This window comes from Maylandia zebra, linkage group LG2 (assembly GCF_041146795.1).
Source record: "Maylandia zebra isolate NMK-2024a linkage group LG2, Mzebra_GT3a, whole genome shotgun sequence".
Classification (NCBI taxonomy): Eukaryota; Metazoa; Chordata; class Actinopteri; order Cichliformes; family Cichlidae; genus Maylandia; species Maylandia zebra.
The window spans coordinates 33,432,169-33,451,462 of record NC_135168.1 but is presented as its reverse complement, the minus strand read 5'-3'; the positions used below and the strand labels follow the sequence as shown (position 1 = coordinate 33,451,462).

General features: G+C 45.3%; 1 protein-coding gene across 9 annotated transcripts in view; it reads left to right on the top strand.

Annotated features, from left to right (window-relative positions):
* tenm2a (teneurin transmembrane protein 2a) overlaps window positions 1-17,879 on the top strand; it is a 216,847-nt gene extending 198,968 nt beyond the window's left edge. For all 9 annotated transcript variants that reach the window (XM_076891346.1, XM_076891339.1, XM_076891347.1 and 6 more), the window contains 20 exons: window positions 1,245-1,506; window positions 1,785-2,052; window positions 3,283-3,426; window positions 4,431-4,680; window positions 5,062-5,082; window positions 5,215-5,444; window positions 6,614-6,768; window positions 7,048-7,149; window positions 7,387-7,560; window positions 7,646-8,283; window positions 8,541-8,716; window positions 11,824-12,059; window positions 12,152-12,448; window positions 12,694-13,251; window positions 13,345-13,614; window positions 13,713-14,123; window positions 14,240-14,350; window positions 14,443-14,710; window positions 15,103-15,233; window positions 15,409-17,879. In XM_076891346.1, the coding sequence (XP_076747461.1) occupies window positions 1,245-1,506; window positions 1,785-2,052; window positions 3,283-3,426; window positions 4,431-4,680; window positions 5,062-5,082; window positions 5,215-5,444; window positions 6,614-6,768; window positions 7,048-7,149; window positions 7,387-7,560; window positions 7,646-8,283; window positions 8,541-8,716; window positions 11,824-12,059; window positions 12,152-12,448; window positions 12,694-13,251; window positions 13,345-13,614; window positions 13,713-14,123; window positions 14,240-14,350; window positions 14,443-14,710; window positions 15,103-15,233; window positions 15,409-16,146 (5,440 nt within the window). In that variant the 3' untranslated portion in view covers window positions 16,147-17,879. The remainder of the gene's footprint in view (window positions 1-1,244; window positions 1,507-1,784; window positions 2,053-3,282; window positions 3,427-4,430; window positions 4,681-5,061; window positions 5,083-5,214; window positions 5,445-6,613; window positions 6,769-7,047; window positions 7,150-7,386; window positions 7,561-7,645; window positions 8,284-8,540; window positions 8,717-11,823; window positions 12,060-12,151; window positions 12,449-12,693; window positions 13,252-13,344; window positions 13,615-13,712; window positions 14,124-14,239; window positions 14,351-14,442; window positions 14,711-15,102; window positions 15,234-15,408) is intronic.
* Window positions 17,880-19,294: the final 1,415 nt, after the last annotated feature.

The following is a 19,294-nucleotide window of genomic DNA, read 5'->3' as shown; positions in this document are numbered from 1 at the left end:
ACGAGAAGGCAGTGCTGTTGGTGGAATAAATAATTAGATACATGAAAGAAAAGGAGATTTCAAATAGCAGAGGAGTAAATGTCTGTAACAAGAACAACACAACTGAGGATTGTAACACTAGAATCTTCTCTGAAGTGAAACTGCTAAAAAGAAAAACACATGTACATTATAGCAAATGCAGAGGAAGAAAGGGAAAAACAAAGTGCATAACGCAATGTAGGGTTTAAATTCTTCCTTCTACTTCATTACCTCTTACTTCTTCCTCCTGTTAAACTTGATTTGATTTCGTGATTTCACATGTGATTTTCTTTTTCACTGTAGCGATCAAAGCAAGGTTGAATCAAAGCCTTAACAGCTTAATTTTTGAATTTCTTAGGTTTTTTTTCTTCTTTGATAGCCACTTTCCAAACACACTTAGTTAAGTCATCTTATATGTCTTTTTAGTTCCTCTGCAGGAATTCCAGCTTCTCGGCTGCTTTGATTTGACTTCTCTGTCCAATTTCCCCCCCAACAACTTCTATTGAATTTAAGTCTGGCTGACATCTCTAACATGTTATTTCAAAATTTGATTCACTGGTTCTTCAGCCTGATCTCCACGCATTAAAAATACATTTTTCTCCTCTCCCTGTCTTCTGTCATATTCTTTAAGCAATCGCCTTTTATCATTTGTTTCTTTGCAGCGGTTTCTTCGAGAAATATGCAAACTTCTTGTAATGTTTAATTGACCTTGAATTCCAGACGCGGTCTTCAATGAACACGTCTGCGTCTGGTCTTGTTTGGTCTCGCGGATTCTATGTTATTTTCTCGCAGCTCTTCACGCAGCTCTGGCCGTTTACCATAAGACGTGTCAATTGTGTGCGTGCGTGTGTGTGTGTGTGTGTGACCTTTTCCTCTACTAATCATTAACCTACAGCTGTTACCCATAATTTAGTGACAAAGGGTAAAAGGATAACATCTAATAAAATCACTTCTGTTATGAGACGTGTGTTCTAACGTCGCCTTGTTCATATTTCAGAGCAGACCGATGGCTAGGTTGGCCTTCAACTTGTCACCTTGTTGTGGTCTGTGTACTGTTTTTTTGGACCGTAATTAATAATGTCGGAATATTTATTTCAGGTGTTTTGTTGTTGTGGAGTAATTGCTGTGTTAAGCTCTGTTTAGGTCTAAGTAACTTGGCCTGTCCATCCACCACAGCACTCCCCATGTATACCTCATTCCCGTCCTCTTCTCGCAAACCTCTCCAGGTTTGACCTGATAGCTAATGGTGGTGCATCACTGACCCTTCGGTTCGAGCGCGCCCCCTTCCTGAGCCAGGAGCGCACCGTGTGGCTGCCCTGGAGCCAGTTTTATGCTATGGACACTCTGGTGCTTAAGACAGAAGAGAACACGATCCCAGGCTGTGACCTGAGCGGTTTCGTCAGGCCTGACCCACTTGTGATTGCATCCCCTCTCTCCTCCTTCTTCAGCTCCAAGCCAGGGGAGAAACCCATCATACCGGAGACACAGGTGCAGTACCACTGACCTCTGGCTGCCGGCTAATCTTCCTTCTGGTTCCCTCGCTCTCTTCCCACTCTCCTGTATGCTTATCTTTTTGTAGCTCTCTTTCTCCTTCCGCTTCCATAGTTCCCCCATTTTATTCCCTCTTTCCTATTCCTTTATTTCTCCCATTGTTTTTTTGCCATTTCTTGTCCTTCAGCCATCAGTGGAAGCGTGACCCCCATTACTCCCTCTTTCTCTAATCCTCCCTAATCCCTCTCTCCCACCATCCTCTCTTTGTCTTCCAGGTGCTGCATGAGCAGATCGAGGTGCCTGGCACAAGTTTAAAGCTGTGCTACCTAAGCTCCAGGACCCAAGGTTATCGCTCCCTCCTCAAGGTCACCATGACTCCAGCTGTGGTGTCCATGGGCCTTCTGAAGGTTCACCTGATGGTCGCGGTGGAGGGCCACCTCTTCCAGAAGTGGTTCCACGCCTCGCCCAACTTGGCATATACCTACATCTGGGATAAGACAGATGCATACGGGCAAAGGGTCTACGGGCTTTCCGAAGCTGTCGGTAAGTGGAAGGGATGGATGGAGGAAAAGCTGTGCTGGCGGGCACAGATCTTTTTTTTTCTCCCAGCCTTGCACACCCTGAATACATTAGACACTTTACCACTAAGACAGCACTGGTTATGACAGAGGGAGTGGGGCTAATTAGTGAGCCTGAAGGAGAGATAATACACCAGAAACCCAGCTTGGATCCACTTCGCAATATGGCCCCAGTGAAGGGCTCTTTTTTTTTTTTCATATGTCTATTTTTCATTGAAGCCGCGTTTGGTTCAGTCAGCCAGCCGTAACTGTGGTGAAGGGTTATTAACCATCAGGAGGAGTTAGCAGTTAACTACTGGAGCAGCAAGCAGGAGTCCAGGGGAGCCTCAGTGCTATTACATTCTGCTGTCACAGTCGCTCACAGATGCTGTCAGCCAAACACTGCTGTCAGGCCACAGATGCAGTGGACATCTGGGGCTTCCGTGTGGAGGGGCACACTGTTTGGAAAATTGCATTCGCTGAAAGATCTTAAATGTCCCTTGAGTAGGAGCAATTTTCCAATTCCTGGAGAATATAAAGGACATACGTGGCTGATGATTAGGTTATGTTTTGCTAAGCATAGATACAGACACAGGTATACTGCATTACTGCTTGTAGTGAAGCTGAAAATGTGCTGGCAGCAGCACTCTCTTTAACTCAGGAGGGAAATGATGTGTTAACACACTTTTTTCCCTTTAACAAGCAGGAACACAACAGCACACCCATGAAAAAAACCCAAAAACAAGCACGTAACACAAACACTCTCTGAGTAGTCTTCAAAAATACACCTGATCGCAACTAATTTCCCTTAATTGTTCAATTTATTTACTCAAATTAACCGTGGCTCAGTCAGGACGCGAACACGATCAGGGCATTATTTTTCCACGAGCAAAGTTTTTACTGTTGCAGCCAGCGTGGCCTGCAGGTTTAAAGGGCAATCTTTCCAATTAGCAAGCTTTTTAATTGATTTAACAGCATGCCAGAGTGTTAGTAAGGTGCGAGTGCAGGTTTTGGTACAGGTGCTAACTAGCTTCTCTGTGTTTCACACCTTAAATGAACTTAGGAGATTATATTTTGATGAAGTTTCACAGCCTCTCTTCCTATGTTGTTTCTTAAATGATTCTTTGATGTTTTCTCATCCCTTTATTTTGCACGTTCCCCTCCACCCAACCCCACCCCTCTCGTTTCTCTTGCCTCTACTCTTTCCTGCATGTAGTGTCAGTGGGCTATGAATATGAGTCATGTGCCAGTCTCATCCTCTGGGAGAAGAGGACGGCCCTCCTGCAGGGCTACGAATTGGATCCCACAAATCTGGGCGGCTGGTCGCTCAACAAGCACCACATACTCAACACACGCAGTGGTACGTATACACACACACTTACACACTCATAGTTATGCAAAAGCCTTTTCTGTTTGTCCCCTGTTTTGCCTTCCAGTTTATATTTAGCCCGTTCCCTGTGTGTAGCAGGTTTACAGTACACAATGTGTTATTGTCTTGGTGGTGCTGGTGGAGAGGGGTTAGACCACACTGCGCTTCCTCTAGTTGAAGTTGCCAGACTTTACCTGTCAGTGAGGATTTTCACAGGAAGTGTTGTCTCACCTAGTTTGACTCCCTCATCCACTAAAAGTGTGCACCGACCAATCAGCAGCAGCTACTAAAACAGAGACAGGTGGTGTGGTTGGCAGAGACACCTTTGCCAAAACTTAGTTCAGGATCGCTTGAGTGGTATTCCATAAGCTGTATATAAAAGATAGATGATCTCACCTATTGGTTTGTGAACTCCAATTGTGAGGCCTTAATTTTAGCATTATGGCCATTGCCGTGTTGGCGCAGGATCAGCTAGTGCCAGTAAGCTCGGTTACCAAGTCCGTGTCGTTTCCTCGAATAGACAGAGATAAATGTGAAATAATACTAGAATTTCATTCATTAAAACTGGAACCTCGGCTTCTTGGACATGAGCTGACATAATATTTGTCACCGCAAACCCAGTCGTGAAGTCCAGTTCAGTGAGTTGAATTAGCTGATAGCTACCAATTAAAGGGAACTGTAATTTTGTTTTGGGGTTTTTTGGCACTTTTATGTTGGCTTCGTTTTTCAACCCTAAGGATTGCCGCTTGGTTTGAACGAGCTAATTAGCTCACTATGCACAAGTTCAGCCGAGGCTAAAAGCTTCCAGGTATCAAATTAAAAAAAACATTGAACAAGATAAATTTTGCATTCTTGATGGCTCCACCAACGAGTTAAAGGAAACCATTTCTACATCGGGGTGGATGTGATTGGGGGTAGCTGATTCCACTGTTACCTGTGGAATAATGAGCCCTTATCTGCTTTTGATATATCTGTTTGTCTTTTGTTGTTCACAGGCATCCTTCACAAAGGCAGCGGGGAAAACATCTTTGTGACAGAGCAGCCTCCAGTAATCACGAGCATCATGGGGAACGGCCGCAGGCGCAGCATCTCGTGCCCCAGCTGTAATGGCCTCGCGGACGGCAACAAGCTGCTGGCTCCGGTTGCTTTGGCAATGGGCATCGATGGCAGCCTGTATGTCGGGGACCTCAATTTTGTGCGCCGGGTCTACCCATCTATGAACACAACTGGCATCCTGGAACTGAGGTAAACCTCCAGATCTATGGGACAGTAAATTACGAATTAATAGAATAGTAATCAATAGGAAAGCAGTTGTGAATTTAGAGGTTTCTCTATGTTGCAGATATATTGAGGTAAGTCACCAGGAAAAGGAAAAATTGTGGATAAAGACTGGATGTTTTCAGTGCTTACAAGATGTTAGATGAAAGAAGTGAGGTGAGAGACTTGGACTGGCAAGAAATATAGACTGTGCTAGATAACATTTCCCCAGGGTGTTTTTACACATCTTTAAATGTTGCTCTTCACACCACTGCCAGCTTTGTGTTGCTCTCTGTAGGTTGCTCTGTGCAGACTGTGTGAATTAACATTTGTTTTGCTGTGCTTCTGTCTCCCTTTCTTTTCTTAAAGGAACAAAGATTTCAGACACAGGTAAGAGGCTCAGGATGAGAAATTAACAACATGCCAGCAAAGGAAAAAATAAATGCAAAAGCGCTTCAAAGTATCATTTACAATGTAAATCCAGGCTGATAATTATAGTTTTTTTGTCTTTTTTTGCTTCAGTAATAACCCAACCCATAAATACTTTATGGCTGTGGATCCGGTATCTGGGGCGCTGTTTATCTCAGACACAAACTCGCGACGGATTTACCGCGTGCGGTCATTAACCGGTGGTCGTCTGCTGTCGGATAATGCTGAGGTCGTGGCGGGGACCGGGGAGCAGTGCCTGCCCTTCGATGAGCGCTGTGGCGACGGTGGAAAAGCCACTGAAGCTACACTTATGAGCCCCAAAGGTGAGCCACTTAGGGGGAATTTCACGTCACAGTTAACTTCATATTGTTCAAATTGCATTTTCTTGTATTACAGTATAAAATGTGGATACAGACTCTTAAGACATCCTTCGAAATGAGTTTTGTTGAGGAGACTTTGTGATCCACAGTTCAGTTCACAAGACGTGTAATTTAAGGGTGCTTACATTTTCACTGATGAGGTTTTTTTTTTCATAATGCGCCCATCTTATGACTCAACTAAAGCAGGACAGAGACAGAAGGAGGTTATAAACCAGGTTAATGTTAAACTTATAATGGGATTATTTTTGTGGATCATTGGATCTCAGAACACTGTGACACCAAACTGTCAAGGATGTCACACTGTCACATTTCTTGTCATGTGTGTACATGTAGCACCACAGATGTTAGAATATATACACTGTGTGCATGCAAGAGTGCATGCATGTGTGTGTGTATGCACGGTTCATGAGATAAGATGGGACGATCGGGGAAGACAATGAACTGCTGATTCTCTCTTACCCGTCACGCAGTCAGAAAGCGTCAGTTCCTCCCTTTTCCTGTTTCTTCTCTTCCTCCAGCTCTTCCGCTCTTTTTCCTATTTATCTCCGTATCATTTACTCTGTGCACCCTTCGCTGTATCCTCCATCTGTTGTTTACTATCCCAGTTCATCTAGAAGTTATTTCTGGGCACACTTTACTTGAACAGTCACACCTCTCTGAGCGTCTGCTGTCTGATAGACTGACGGGGTGACACCAACCCAGTGATAAAGGATAAAACGGAGAGAGGTATAAACAAGTCGAAAGTTGGGTGTCAAAAAACAAAAAACAAAAAAGAGATCAAGAGGAAACCAAGGAAGGAAGAGAAGCGCAAGAGATCACTCGCCATTCTAGATGATCTGCGTGCCGTCTGCGGTTGCCCTCTAAGGGGAGTTCAGCTCGGCATCCCAATGACTCATCCCAAAACTAACATTTCTCAACAGTTCAATGCCCGTTCCATCTCTGTGTTCCCTCTCATTCGATGAAGCATTGAGCAATTGAGCGGCCCGGGCTGCTATTCATTTTCAGCGGCTGAAAGAGTGAAGTTTAATTGACTTAAAATGTCTATGGGTATGGCCCCGCAGTGTTTGAGTTATGAGTCGTCATTCACGGTGTTCATCTCCCCCCGCTGACAGGTATCGCAGTGGATAAAAACGGGCTGATGTATTTCGTGGACGCCACCATGATCCGCAAGGTGGACCAGAATGGCATCATCTCTACTCTGCTGGGGGCTAACGACCTGACCGCCGTGCGGCCTCTGAGCTGTGACACCAGCATGGACGTCAGCCAGGTGGGGAAAAAGAGACAAAAGCCGACGGTGTGATTGATGATGATCTAAGAGCTCCCTTAGTGCTGAGCTATGATGACTCTGTGGAGTAGAGCCAGCCGGGAGGTCAGGGAGAAACTGATTTAGGGAGGGATTAAAGAGTCAATGGATAAATGAATGGATCAGAAGAAAGTGAACACTGCTGCAGTCACTTAAATGAATAAGAGACTTGTCTGAACCTTGGCACCCTTTCGGTATAGATACCGTCTCACAGATCGTATAACTTCTGTTTCTGCCCGTCAGGTGCGTCTTGAGTGGCCCACAGACTTAGCCGTGAACCCCATGGACAACTCTCTGTACGTCCTGGAAAACAACGTCATTTTACGCATCACTGAGAACCACCAGGTCTGTACATACAGGGCTGCAAACCCATTAGAGTGCACACTCACCATAGGCTTTGACAAGATTTCGTCCCAATTAGCCTTCCTAAAGCCAATTTAGAAGTAAAAAGTTCAAATTCTAAGTTTTGCAGGAAAATTACTGATTAATTAGTTCTAGGAAGATACTACTTACTACTTTGGAATCTTATGTTGGCATCCTACTTTTTTGGATCATCAATACTTTCTGCATTGTTTCCTAAAGGTGAGCATTATAGCGGGTCGGCCTATGCACTGCCAAGTGCCGGGCATTGACTACAGCCTCAGTAAGCTGGCTATACACGCCGCCCTGGAGAGTGCCACAGCCATCGCCTTGTCCCACACCGGCATCCTGTACATCGCTGAAACAGATGAGAAAAAGATTAACCGAGTGAGACAGGTATGCGGTTGTCTGGTTGTTTCTTTGTTCAAAGTGTGGGTGTTTTTTTTTTAATTTATTTATTTGTTCATTTATTTATTTTTAGGTGAGCACTAATGGAGAAATCTCTCTCCTGGCCGGTGCTGCCTCTGACTGCGACTGCAAGAACGACGTCAACTGCAACTGCTTCTATGGTGACGAGGGCTACGCCCCCGACGCTGGCTTGAACTCCCCAACTTCCCTGGCCGTGTCCCCCGACGGGACTCTTTTTATTGCAGACCTCAACAACATACGCATCCGAGCCGTGCGAGCGAACCGGCCCGGCCCTGCCCTCTCGAGCGTCGGGTACGTGGGATCGGCGCAGTACGAAGTCGCGTCTCCGAGGGAGCAGGAGCTGTACGTCTTCAACGGAGAGGGGCTTCACATCCAGACAGTCAGCCTCGTGACTGGGGAGCCGCTTTTCAACTTCACCTACAGCCCCGATGGCGAGCTGGCCATGCTGGTGGATAACTGCAACAATACTGTGAAAGTGAGGCGGGATGGGCTGGGCCAAGGAGGAGGAGCCGGCCTGCTCAGACTGGTGCTGCTGCCTGAGAATCAAGTGGTGACCCTTGCACTGGACCCCAGTGGGGGGCTGCGTAGTGTGTCAGCCTTGGGCCAAGAAGTGGCTCTGATGAGCTACAGCGGCAACACGGGCCTCCTGGCAACCAAAGCTGACGAGACTGGATGGACCACATTTTACCAGTAAGTGTGTGACACTGTGTGCATTGTCGTCTTTGAGTGCTGTCGGGTTCATTTCCATCAATTCCCGTCCTCTGATTCCTGCTTTCTCCTTGAGTTTCACAAAGTGCTCTGCTGCCCCCAAGTGTTAGCTTTTATATCTACAACCAAACACCCCCACCCCCTTGCCAAACTGTTTTTTGTGACTGTTGGGTGTGCGCTCGATTTTCAACACACAGGTGGCACAAGTATGAACAAGTCTGCAATCTCCCATTTCGCAGGTATGACAGCGAGGGTCGACTGACCAACGTGACGTACCCGACGGGCATGGTGACAAGTCTGCACCGAGAGATCGAGCGCTCCATCAACATCGACATTGAGAGCTCGAGCAGAGACGACGATGTCACCGTCATCACCAACCTGTCCTCGGTTGAAGCCTCATACACCGTGGTACAAGGTAGGGGACACGCTTAGCACATACCTGGACACACGGAGGAAAAATGATCCGGCATTGAATTTTTAAATACTTGTGAAATGATGTGGCACAAAGACAGGCTAATCCTGGGTTCAACTTATCAACATGGAACAGTGCAAATCAAGCAACTATCGTTCATTAGTCATTCTGAGTAGACTTTTAAGTAATCCTGATAACGGTGAAGCAGATCTGTTTATGTGGTATCATCGCCCTAATGAGATTCATGCAGGCTCTAGCACTGCTTTGTCTTAGCATTCAAAAAAACACAGCCGCCCTCTGATGCTGAATGTGCTCAGGCCTGCCGGCTCTAATTGAAAGTCTTATAATTTTCACTCAGTTATGTGCATGCTCCAGGAGATTATTTTCTTTCCCCCTACCCACACCCAGCCCTCTCTCGCTCCCCTCTTAAGGAGTAAAATTACCAATATATAGTTAATCCCAGCTGGGATCATCCTGCTTTTGAATATCATCACAGCAAAATTCATTAACTCGTGTAGAGTGAATCCTCCTCATCCCTCAAGCTCTCTCCTTACACACAGACAGAAACACACGCACACATACTGACAGTTCCCATGATCCCTGAGCTTATTTGGTCTGTTTAGAGAGGTGGGGGGACAAAGACGAAGAAGAAGAAGAATTCTCCCGACCCCCCCACCCCTCCACTGACCGGTGCCGTGTGACGGATGTCTGAATCCAGACCAGACTCGTTACGGTCCAAAAACATTGAGAAAACCTTGCGTCTACATATATGTTTAGTCGTCCACCTTTGTTGTGGTAGAAGAGAAGAGTTGTTCACACGGCTGTAAGTAATTTAAGGTTTCCACTGCACTGTGTGGGTTTGAGCACAGCTCTCTGCTGACATACTCACTTAACCGTCTCCCTCACTTTCGGCTCTTTCTCGCTCTCTTCATTAACTCCAGCACAGTGAATTCTCCTTGGCCCTCCAGCTCTCATTTCACCCTCTCTCTCTCTCTCACGCACGCTCGCTATCCCTCTACCTCACTTCTGTTTTATTACGAGGTTGTTCAGACAGAGAGAGCGGAGAAGATTTATCTAAAGGCTGTTGCTGCCAAGTCAATGGAAAAAGCTTCACTTGTCTGTTTGAGGCATTGTTAAAATGTGCCTGGAGCTTTATTACAAATTGGCCTTATGGATTACTGTCATTTATGGCAGGACTTCAAAGAGACAACCATCCAATCCCCTACCCTCTCACCTTTTGTAAGTGAAATAAAGAAAGCTCCCAACTCTGCATCTTCTCGATATTTCTGAGCTGAAAACAATTTAATCTCGCTTTTAATCACTTCATTGTGGTCGGGGGTGGGGAGGAGAGCTTGCTTTCAGACATCAGAGGGAAAATTTAGCCTCTGCATTAATCACGGGCTTATCTGTCTCTATTCTTGTTGAAGTCGATAAATTGGAGAGATGTTGATTGTGGAGCGATGTCTCTTTAGCCTGAGGATTTTTCTATTTAGAATAGCGCGCAGTTTGTGGGAAGGAGTCAGAAATCAGGTCCGCAAACGTTTAATGGACACGATCTGATTCCGACTGACGTAAGCCTCTGTGACTCGGATTTCCCATCGCCATCAGATGCTAAAGTGCCCGTTCTGTCGGATCACTTCTGATTGGTCCATCGGGTCTAAGCTTGGATTTTGTGCGGTAAAAAAACAGAGTAAATACGTGAATCTGTCAACACAGGCTGCAGTTTGCCTGACAGAATCAGCTCATCCAAACAGTAGAAAGCTTATGTAACATTTCCCAGACCACAGTGAAAATGCAGTACGGTTGAAAAGCAGTGCAAAGATAAAATGATGCAACTTGTCTGATGGAACCTACAGTGTTTTTTTATCTTTTCACCTTCTTTTACTGTACGTATAGTAATTTTCAGAGTGAATGATCCTATGTATCCTTGCCTGAAAGGTCATAAAACGTAATGTATTCTCCTCACCAGTGTTCATATCCTATCTATTGCCAATATCCTCTGCATGAAACTAGTACCTTCACATTGCTATTCTGATTTCATAGATTATAATTTTTTTACCGACTGTCTGACCTGAATCGAATACTTTGAGGTTTCGATTTGCTAAGATTTAGGTACTACGCTTCTTCTGAGGTACTGTCATTTGGATCTCAACACAAGAACTTAGGTTGCAGTTGAATAGTCAGACTTTCTCTTTTTCAAACCACTTTTCATTCACCTCAGTGGAAAACGTCATGAAGCAAAGGAAAGGTGCAGAGGAGAATTTGCAAAGATGTAGGCAAAGAGACTGCACTTACACTAAGCTGTTTGATAATATGAGGAGGCTGTTGACCTGAGTGTGCCAGGTAGAAGCTGAAATTGCCCAAAGATGAAGCACTTTCCACTTTATTAGTTAGATTGGAGTTTATAAGAAGAATATCTTTTCCTGTCACAGCGGTGGTGTTGTCTTAAGAGATGTTGCTCCCCCTCCTGTCCACTCGTATTTTCTCTTTCTGTCTCTCTCCGCTGAATCGACTTTAACTCATCCTTTATTGGGGCTTTCAGCATCTCTGGAGCAAAATTAAGTAATGATAATCCTAAAAGTTGGCAGTGTGTGCAGCAGCTCCCAAAACAAGGATATAAGCACACAACACTAAACTAAACAACCTTCCCTTTTACATTATTTTAAAATGGCTAATTAGCTTTATTTATATAGCGCTTTTGTAAACTCATGCTGAAAAATACTTCACATGAGGCAGCAGCAGATTTAAATAAAGTGGAACGTTTCGAGTTGGTTTAACAAATTGTTAAAAGTTTTCAAAGTATTTGTATATCAGCTCCAGATGTGGCATTAGGCTGACAGTTTAGCAGTCTAGTCATCACTTTGTTCTCAAGCATTATCTTCTTTCCTTTCATAGTCCGCTGTAGCCTGTGCTTAAGGAAGTCATAAAGGAAGCACTAAAGCACTTTAGTGTTTACCAGCTCTTATTATGGTCGCCACACCCATATTTCCGGGTCACTTCACTCATTGTGGAAGCTTCCCAAAAGACATTGGCTATTCAGTTGGAACCTGGAAGTCTTGTGTGCCACTCGTCTTGTCTTTGATGCCGTGTCTGCTGGTGTCCCCCTACAGACCAAGTGAGGAACAGCTATCAGCTGTGTAACAACGGGACCCTAAGAGTGATGTACGCCAATGGGATGGGCATCAGTTTCCACACAGAGCCGCACATCCTGGCGGGTTCTGTCAGTCCAACCATCGGCCGAAGGAACATCACTCTGCCTACAGACAATGGTCTCAACTCCATTGAGTGGCGACTGCGCAAGGAGCAGACCAAGGGCAAGATCACCGTGTTTGGGAGGAAGCTGAGGGTAACCAATTTTACTAACCTGTCCACTGCTTTGTTAAAATCCACATGTGCAGTTCACTTAACTTACCTGACAAACGCCTTCCTTTTCTTTAGGCTCATGGCCGCAATCTCCTCTCCATCGATTTCGATCGCAACACCCGTACGGAAAAGATTTACGACGATCACCGCAAGTTCACGCTGCGCATCATGTACGATGCTCAGGGCCGGCCAGCTATGTGGTTGCCCAGCAGCAGCCTGGCCGTAGTCAACGTGTCGTACTCCGCCACCGGACAGCTTGTAGGGCTGCAGAGGGGAAGCATGAGTGAGAGGACGGAATTTGACCCCCAGGGACGCATCCTGTCTCGCTCTTTTGTAGACGGGAAGGTGTGGAGCTACAGCTATCTTGACAAAGTGAGTGCATTTATCTTCAACACTGTCAGCCGCAGAGTCACATCCAGAGGAAGGCATTAGCAAGAAAGTACAGTAATTTGGATTGTAGGACTGAGTGAAATAATACATCATTTTTATGGTTATGAAGGTTCAGATTTGTCAGGGGAGAGAGCAAATTACTCCTGGTGCTATTTCACAGGAGACAAGTCACGCAGTGATAATGCTATTATATTAATCCGTATTTCACCTCCCTGCTCTGCTTCCAGTCCATGGTGCTGCTCCTGCAAAGCCAGAGGCAGTACGTCTTTGAGTTTGACGCCTCGGGTCGAGTCACAGCTGTCACGATGCCCAGTGTCGCTCGCCACACTATGTTCACGCACGTGTCCGTTGGCTATATTCGCAACACCTACAACCCTCCGGAGAGCAACGCCTCCATCATCCACGATTTCAGTGAGGACGGCAGACCTCAGGCCGTACATTACCTGGGCACTGGGCGGCGTGTCCTCTACAAGTACGGCAAGCTAACAAAGCTGTCGGAGATCGTTTACGACAGCACCGCCGTCACTTTTGGGTATGACGAGACAGCCGGCGTGCTAAAGATGGTCAACCTGCAGAGCGGGGGTTTCTCCTGCACCATCCGCTATCGCAAAATGGGCCCGCTTATCGACAAGCAGATCTATCGCTTCAGTGAGGAGGGGATGGTCAACGCGCGGTTCGACTACACCTACCATGACAACAGCTTCCGGATTGCCAGCATGAAGCCGGTCATCAGTGAGACGCCACTGCCTGTTGACCTCTACCGATATGATGAGATCTCTGGAAAGGTGCAGAAGATTTGTTCTGGTTTACTTTCCTGTTTTAGCAACGCCCTTTCCAAGTATTTGTAGCTTACCTTTCTTGCTTTTTCCTCCTTACAGATAGAACACTTTGGAAAGTTTGGGGTCATTTACTACGACATCAATCAAATCATCACCACTGCCGTTATGACACTGAGTAAGCATTTTGACACCCACGGTCGCATCAAGGAGGTCCAGTACGAGATCTTCCGTTCTCTCATGTACTGGATGACGGTCCAGTATGACAGCATGGGACGTGTGGTGAAGAGAGAGCTTAAGATCGGGCCCTACGCCAACACCACACAGTACCGCTACGATTACGATGGAGACGGGCAGCTCAGTGGCGTCAAGGTGAGCAGAGAGGCTGGGATTCTAACCGTGCGGTGTGTCTTCATTAGAGGCTGAAGTATCCATAACTCTGATTTACAAACATCATTGTTTGTTTCCAGGTGAATGATTGGTCTACCTGGCGCTACAGCTACGACCTTAACGGTAACCTCCACCTGCTGAATCCTGGGAACAGTGCCCGGATCTTGCCTCTGCGTTACGACCTCAGAGATCGCATTACGCGCCTGGGAGATGTCCAATATCGCTTGGACGAAGACGGCTTCCTGAGTCAGCGTGGGACGGACGTTTTTGACTATAACTCCAAAGGTCAGCTCCTGCGGGCGTACAACAGAGGTCCAGGAGGCTGGAGCGTTGTATATCACTATGATGGGCTCGGTCGCAGGGTGTCCACGAGGAACAGCCTGGGGCAGCACCTTCAGTTCTTCTATGCTGACCTCAACCATCCAACCAGGGTGACGCACATCTTCAATCACTCCAGCTCTGACATCTCGTCACTCTACTATGACCTCCAGGTGGGCGTGGTTGGTTAATTATAAGATCACCCTATAATGTTTGTGGTACAGACTGATTAATCAGCACAAACACGATCCTGAACTAAAATGGGAATTTGTAACTGTCCTATGATCAGGGTCATCTCTTTGCCATGGAGGTGAGCAGTGGAGAGGAATATTACATAGCTTCTGACAACACCGGCACACCGCTAGCAGTCTTCAGCAGCAATGGACAAATGATCAAACAGGTATCCAGCTGTGAATCACACCTGTTCCACATTTATTCCCTCCACCATCCGCATTGTTGTTTATATTTGAGTGATCTGCTTCTTTTACCCAGGTCCAGTACACCGCCTACGGCGAGGTGTATCTGGACTCTAACCCAGAGTTCCAACTGGTGGTGGGTTTCCACGGTGGCCTGTACGACCCCTTGACGAAGCTGGTCCACTTCACCCAGCGGGACTACGATGTCTTGGCTGGGCGGTGGACCTCACCCGACTACAGCATGTGGCCCAAGATAGGAAAAGATCCCGCTCCCTTTAATCTGTATATGTTCAAGAACAACAACCCACTCAGTGACATGCTGGATGTTAAAAACTACGTCACAGGTAGAGAGTTACAAATATTATGTGGGCCAAATGGTGAAATGTGTTGTATGAATATTTAGCCCTTGTACTCTGTCTCAGATGGTTGGCTGTGTTTCTTCCTGGCATATTAAAAAGCAGGGAAAATAACGCTTCTAGTTTACTTAACAAGCTCATCTTAGCTTATGTCCTGAGACTGTCAGGAATCTCTAGTGTTCAGCAGAACAGATTGTTGTGGACTAGATAGTTTATGCTAGTAACAATGTACTACAGATGGCACGGACGAGATAAGTCACAAAAGCAAACACGCTTTCAGTTTTTTGGTTTTTTGTTATACTAAAACCACTGCTTCATTTGCTACTGTGTTTAACTTTGTCATTCAGCAAAAGTAATTTCCCCTCGTCTGCTTGCTGTAGATGTGAAGAGTTGGCTGGTAATGTTTGGCTTCCAGCTCAGTAACATAATCCCAGGGTTCCCTCGACACTCGCTCTACTTTGTGGAGCCACCGTATGAGCTGCAGGCCACCCAGCACTGTGAGAACGGACAGGTACACCTATTTAAAATATATACCCACTCTCATTATTAAATCAAATATTGACCATTTTCTTTTAAATCTAATATAAATGTGCCCTGTATTTACTCACTGCGGTCAGCTGTGTGTTATTACATTATCATCTCTTTCAAAAAAGTGACAAAGCTTTTCTTTAACTTTTTCTATATAGCTCATAACCGGGGTGCAGCAAGCAGCTGAGCGGCACAACCAGGCCTTCATGGCCCTGGAGGGTCGTCTGCTCAACAAGGAGCGTCGCAGGCGCAAGGACAAGCCTGGCCACTGGTTCGGCACCAGCACCCCCATAATAGGCAGAGGAGTAATGGTGGCGCTGCAGGAGGGGAGAGTGGTGGCTGGCGTGTCGGCGCTGGCCAGCGAAGACAGCCGCAAAGTGGCTCTGGTGCTCAATGGTGCGCAGTACCTCGAAGGCACGCATTACACACAGGATGGAAAGGACTGCCACTACTTTGTGAAGGTAGGCTCTGCTGACAGCGACCTGCTGGCCCTGGGGCTCACAAACGGGCGCAAGTCACTGGAGAGCGGAATCAATGTGACAGTGAGCGGGCGGTCGAGGAGAGGAGTGACCGTGGAGTTTGCAGTTCCATCATTATTACTGAGCGTTCGGTACGGGCTCGCTGCAGACGTGCTGGACGAAGAGAAGGTAAGACTGTTGGAGCTGGCCAGGCAGAGGGCGCTGGCGGGGGCCTGGGCCAAGGAACAGCAGCGAGCTAGGGACGGAAAGGGAGGCAGTCGCCTCTGGACAGAAGGGGAGAGACAGCAGCTCCTAACGACAGGTCGAGTACAGGGCTATGACGGCTACTACGTACTGCCTGTGGAGCAGTATCCAGAACTGGCTGACAGCAGCAACAACATCCAGTTTCTCAGACAGAACGAGATGGGCAGGAGGTAACAGCCCACTGGAAGGGCGGACTCTTCCCACTCTCTCCCACTTTCACATCTCGAGATTTTGTCCCGGTTCCTTTTTTTTTCTCTTACCCTCCCTCCTCTTAAAACCCATGGAGATTTAACCAACAAACGGGGTTATTCACGGAACGCTGCAGGGACTTTTAAAAAAGAATGACTTACCAGACAACACATTGTTAATTTTACTGCCACAGGCAAAAAAATAAAAATACAAATAAAAAATACAGTTTAGTCAGTCAGATTTTTTGTTCTGTTTTTTTTTTTTCTTTTGAAAAAACTTTGAACAACTGAAAAAGCACTGAAGAACTTTGAGAACTGTTGCTTAATGAGTAAGAAGATTCCCCTTTTTAAAAAAGATAGTGATATTTTTGCCCATATTTTTTGGGTCACACTGAGAGCGTCCATGACAGCTACTGGTAACACGGAGGGTTTGCACTGCGGTGGCTTCTGCGATCGAGGCTTATCTGTCTCTAATCGACGCTAGAGGCAAAAAAAACAAAAAAAAAGGGACCAAAGTGGAGGAGCACTCCAGAGTGCCGCCATTAAAACTGCTCATCAAAAGGAGGACGTCGTGCACAGCGACAGACACGGCAACGCTAAGAGTTGCCCACCACTATGAGTCGTCTCCCTGTCTCAGGCCTCCCATTGTCCACCTCGGACACCCAACCAAGCAACACGCGGGCTAACGGCATCCTTGAAAAATCCACGCTGTTAACAGACTACGAAGTAAACTTTTTAACAAAAACAAAGTCAAAAAAATGTGATGGCTATATTTGTGGACAGTGGTGTCACACGGCATTGTTTATTTTGAAACGGGGAAAAGAATCATACTACTTACATATGTGTCCGACTACACTGAATTTCAGGATGTTGCGTATACTGTAGATGCCGTAGTTTTGTACGTTCCAGTCGCGGTAGAATTGTGAGACTTTCACATAAGGCACTTCTGTACAGAACGATCAAACACACCGATCACAGAGTCCAGACAACATGCTTACGTTAGTATTTATTTGATTTTCTTCTTCTTTTTTTTTAAATTTATTTATTCTTAGTACTATATGACAATCATGAATGAGTCACCAGTTCTATTCAATATGAACATTAAATGGATGAGTTTATTTTCTTTTGTAAGATATGTAAGAAATTGTTCATTTTTGGGGTTTTTTTGTATTCATTTCCGTTTGCTGCCAGGGCAAATAATAGTCACTCTCAAAAAGAATAATTTATGTAATAAAGTGTTTTAAAAAAAACAGTTTATACTTTAAATAAAGTCTTTAAAACTGTGAAATCTGTTTTTTCGAAATATATTTCGATGTACAGTGTATAGACTTACCTTTATGCAGCACAGTAGAATATTGTTCAGATTATCAAGTTTTATATTTCTAAGAGGAAGTGGCTTGTAATGTGCAAAATCTTTAGCTGGTCTTACTACTCTAGAGTTTTGTGGCACTCTAATACTCCATATCTACAATATCGACCCCCCCACCCGACCCCCAGTTTGTTGTTTTTGACTGGGGGTTGTTTTTTTTTTCTTTTTGTTCGGAAGCTGTCCTAGATCCCAACAGCAGTAGCAGTAATGGATCCCTCTCACTGTGAAGAGACTCGTGCTGGATGTCATAATGTACCAAATCAGTATTATCAAAGGATGATTCTTATACATTCGCTGAAAACGAGACTCTTCTGAGAAACCTTATCAATAAAACATAATTGTTTACTTCAGCCGAGTGACGTGTACTTCACTTTCATCCCACTTTTCCGTTTGAAGACTACCGATGTTACTCATACGGAACATCCTCATTATTTTATGACATGCATTCGTATTAGTTGTGTGATGCTGAAATGCATTTCAAAGGTATCTTTGAGCTTGTTGCTGGTACTGGAAAGTTCCAATAATTAAAACGGGCAGCCCGCACCCAGCCCTTTCTTTGTTAACTGTACATAATTTCCTTAGGTTTGTTCGGAAAATAAGAGGTAATTAACAGCAGTGTTTTATAAACACACAGAGAGCTACCATTTCCCTCTCGTCTATGCTCTGGGGGGGGGGCTACATTTTTTATATCTGCTGCCTCTTGACACTTACTCGGGCATGTTTACATAAGCTAAAGTAGATGTGACAGCATTTTGAATGAAGGCTTAATTATAAAGGAGGAGCGTGCGGTCGCAGATGATATCGCAGTGCCTTTGATGATGTTTCTTACAAATTTAAAAGCCCCCAAAAAACACAACCTCAGACTCGAACCTGCACTTTCACTCTTAGTCTCCAGCAATACACCTGCCAGGTTTGACAGGTGAAGTTGTGGTCTCCCTCTCTTTTTTTTAGGGGTTTCTCACTGTTGCCAAGGCAATTATCGCAATAAGGCACAGGGCAGGATCTGATATATTGCCAGCTCAGACAACACAGTTTAAAAAATATAACTCTGACATCTTCATGTCCATGCCACCAGCAACTACTCTAGTAAATGTTTCCTATAAACATTAAAAATGTTTGTATTAATGGGTATTAGTAATGTGATTAAAATGTGTAGAATTTACTGTCCATTTACGCTCACTGCTCGCTCTTTTAGGTACAACTTGCCAATACCGGGTTGGACTTCCTTTTGCCTTCAGATTTGCATCAAGTCTCCATGGCACAGACTAAAGAAGGTTCTGGAAATATTCCTCAGAGATGTTGTTCCAAAGTGGCATGACAGCATCACAAAGTCCATAATGTAACTCTCCCATTACCCCACATCCCAAAGGTGCTCTGTTGGCTTGAGATCTGGTGACTGTAGAAGCCGTTTAAATACAGTGACCTCACTGTCATATATTTAAGAAAGTAGTTTGAGGAGATCTGAGCTTTGTGAAAAGATGACAGCAGAAGATGGTTAAAGGGACAAACATGGTAAGCAATTATCCTCAGCTAAGCTGTGGCATTTAAACAGTGCTAACGTGGTACAAGAAAATATCCCCCACACTGTTACACCAACATCAGGCTGAACCATTGATACGAAGCAGGATGAATCCATGTTTTTTTTATGTTGTTTATGGCAAATTCTGACCCTGTCATCTAAGTGTTGCAGCAAAATCAAGACTCATAAGACCACATGGCATTTTCCCAATCTTCTATTATGAGTTGTAGCCTCAGTTTCCTGTTA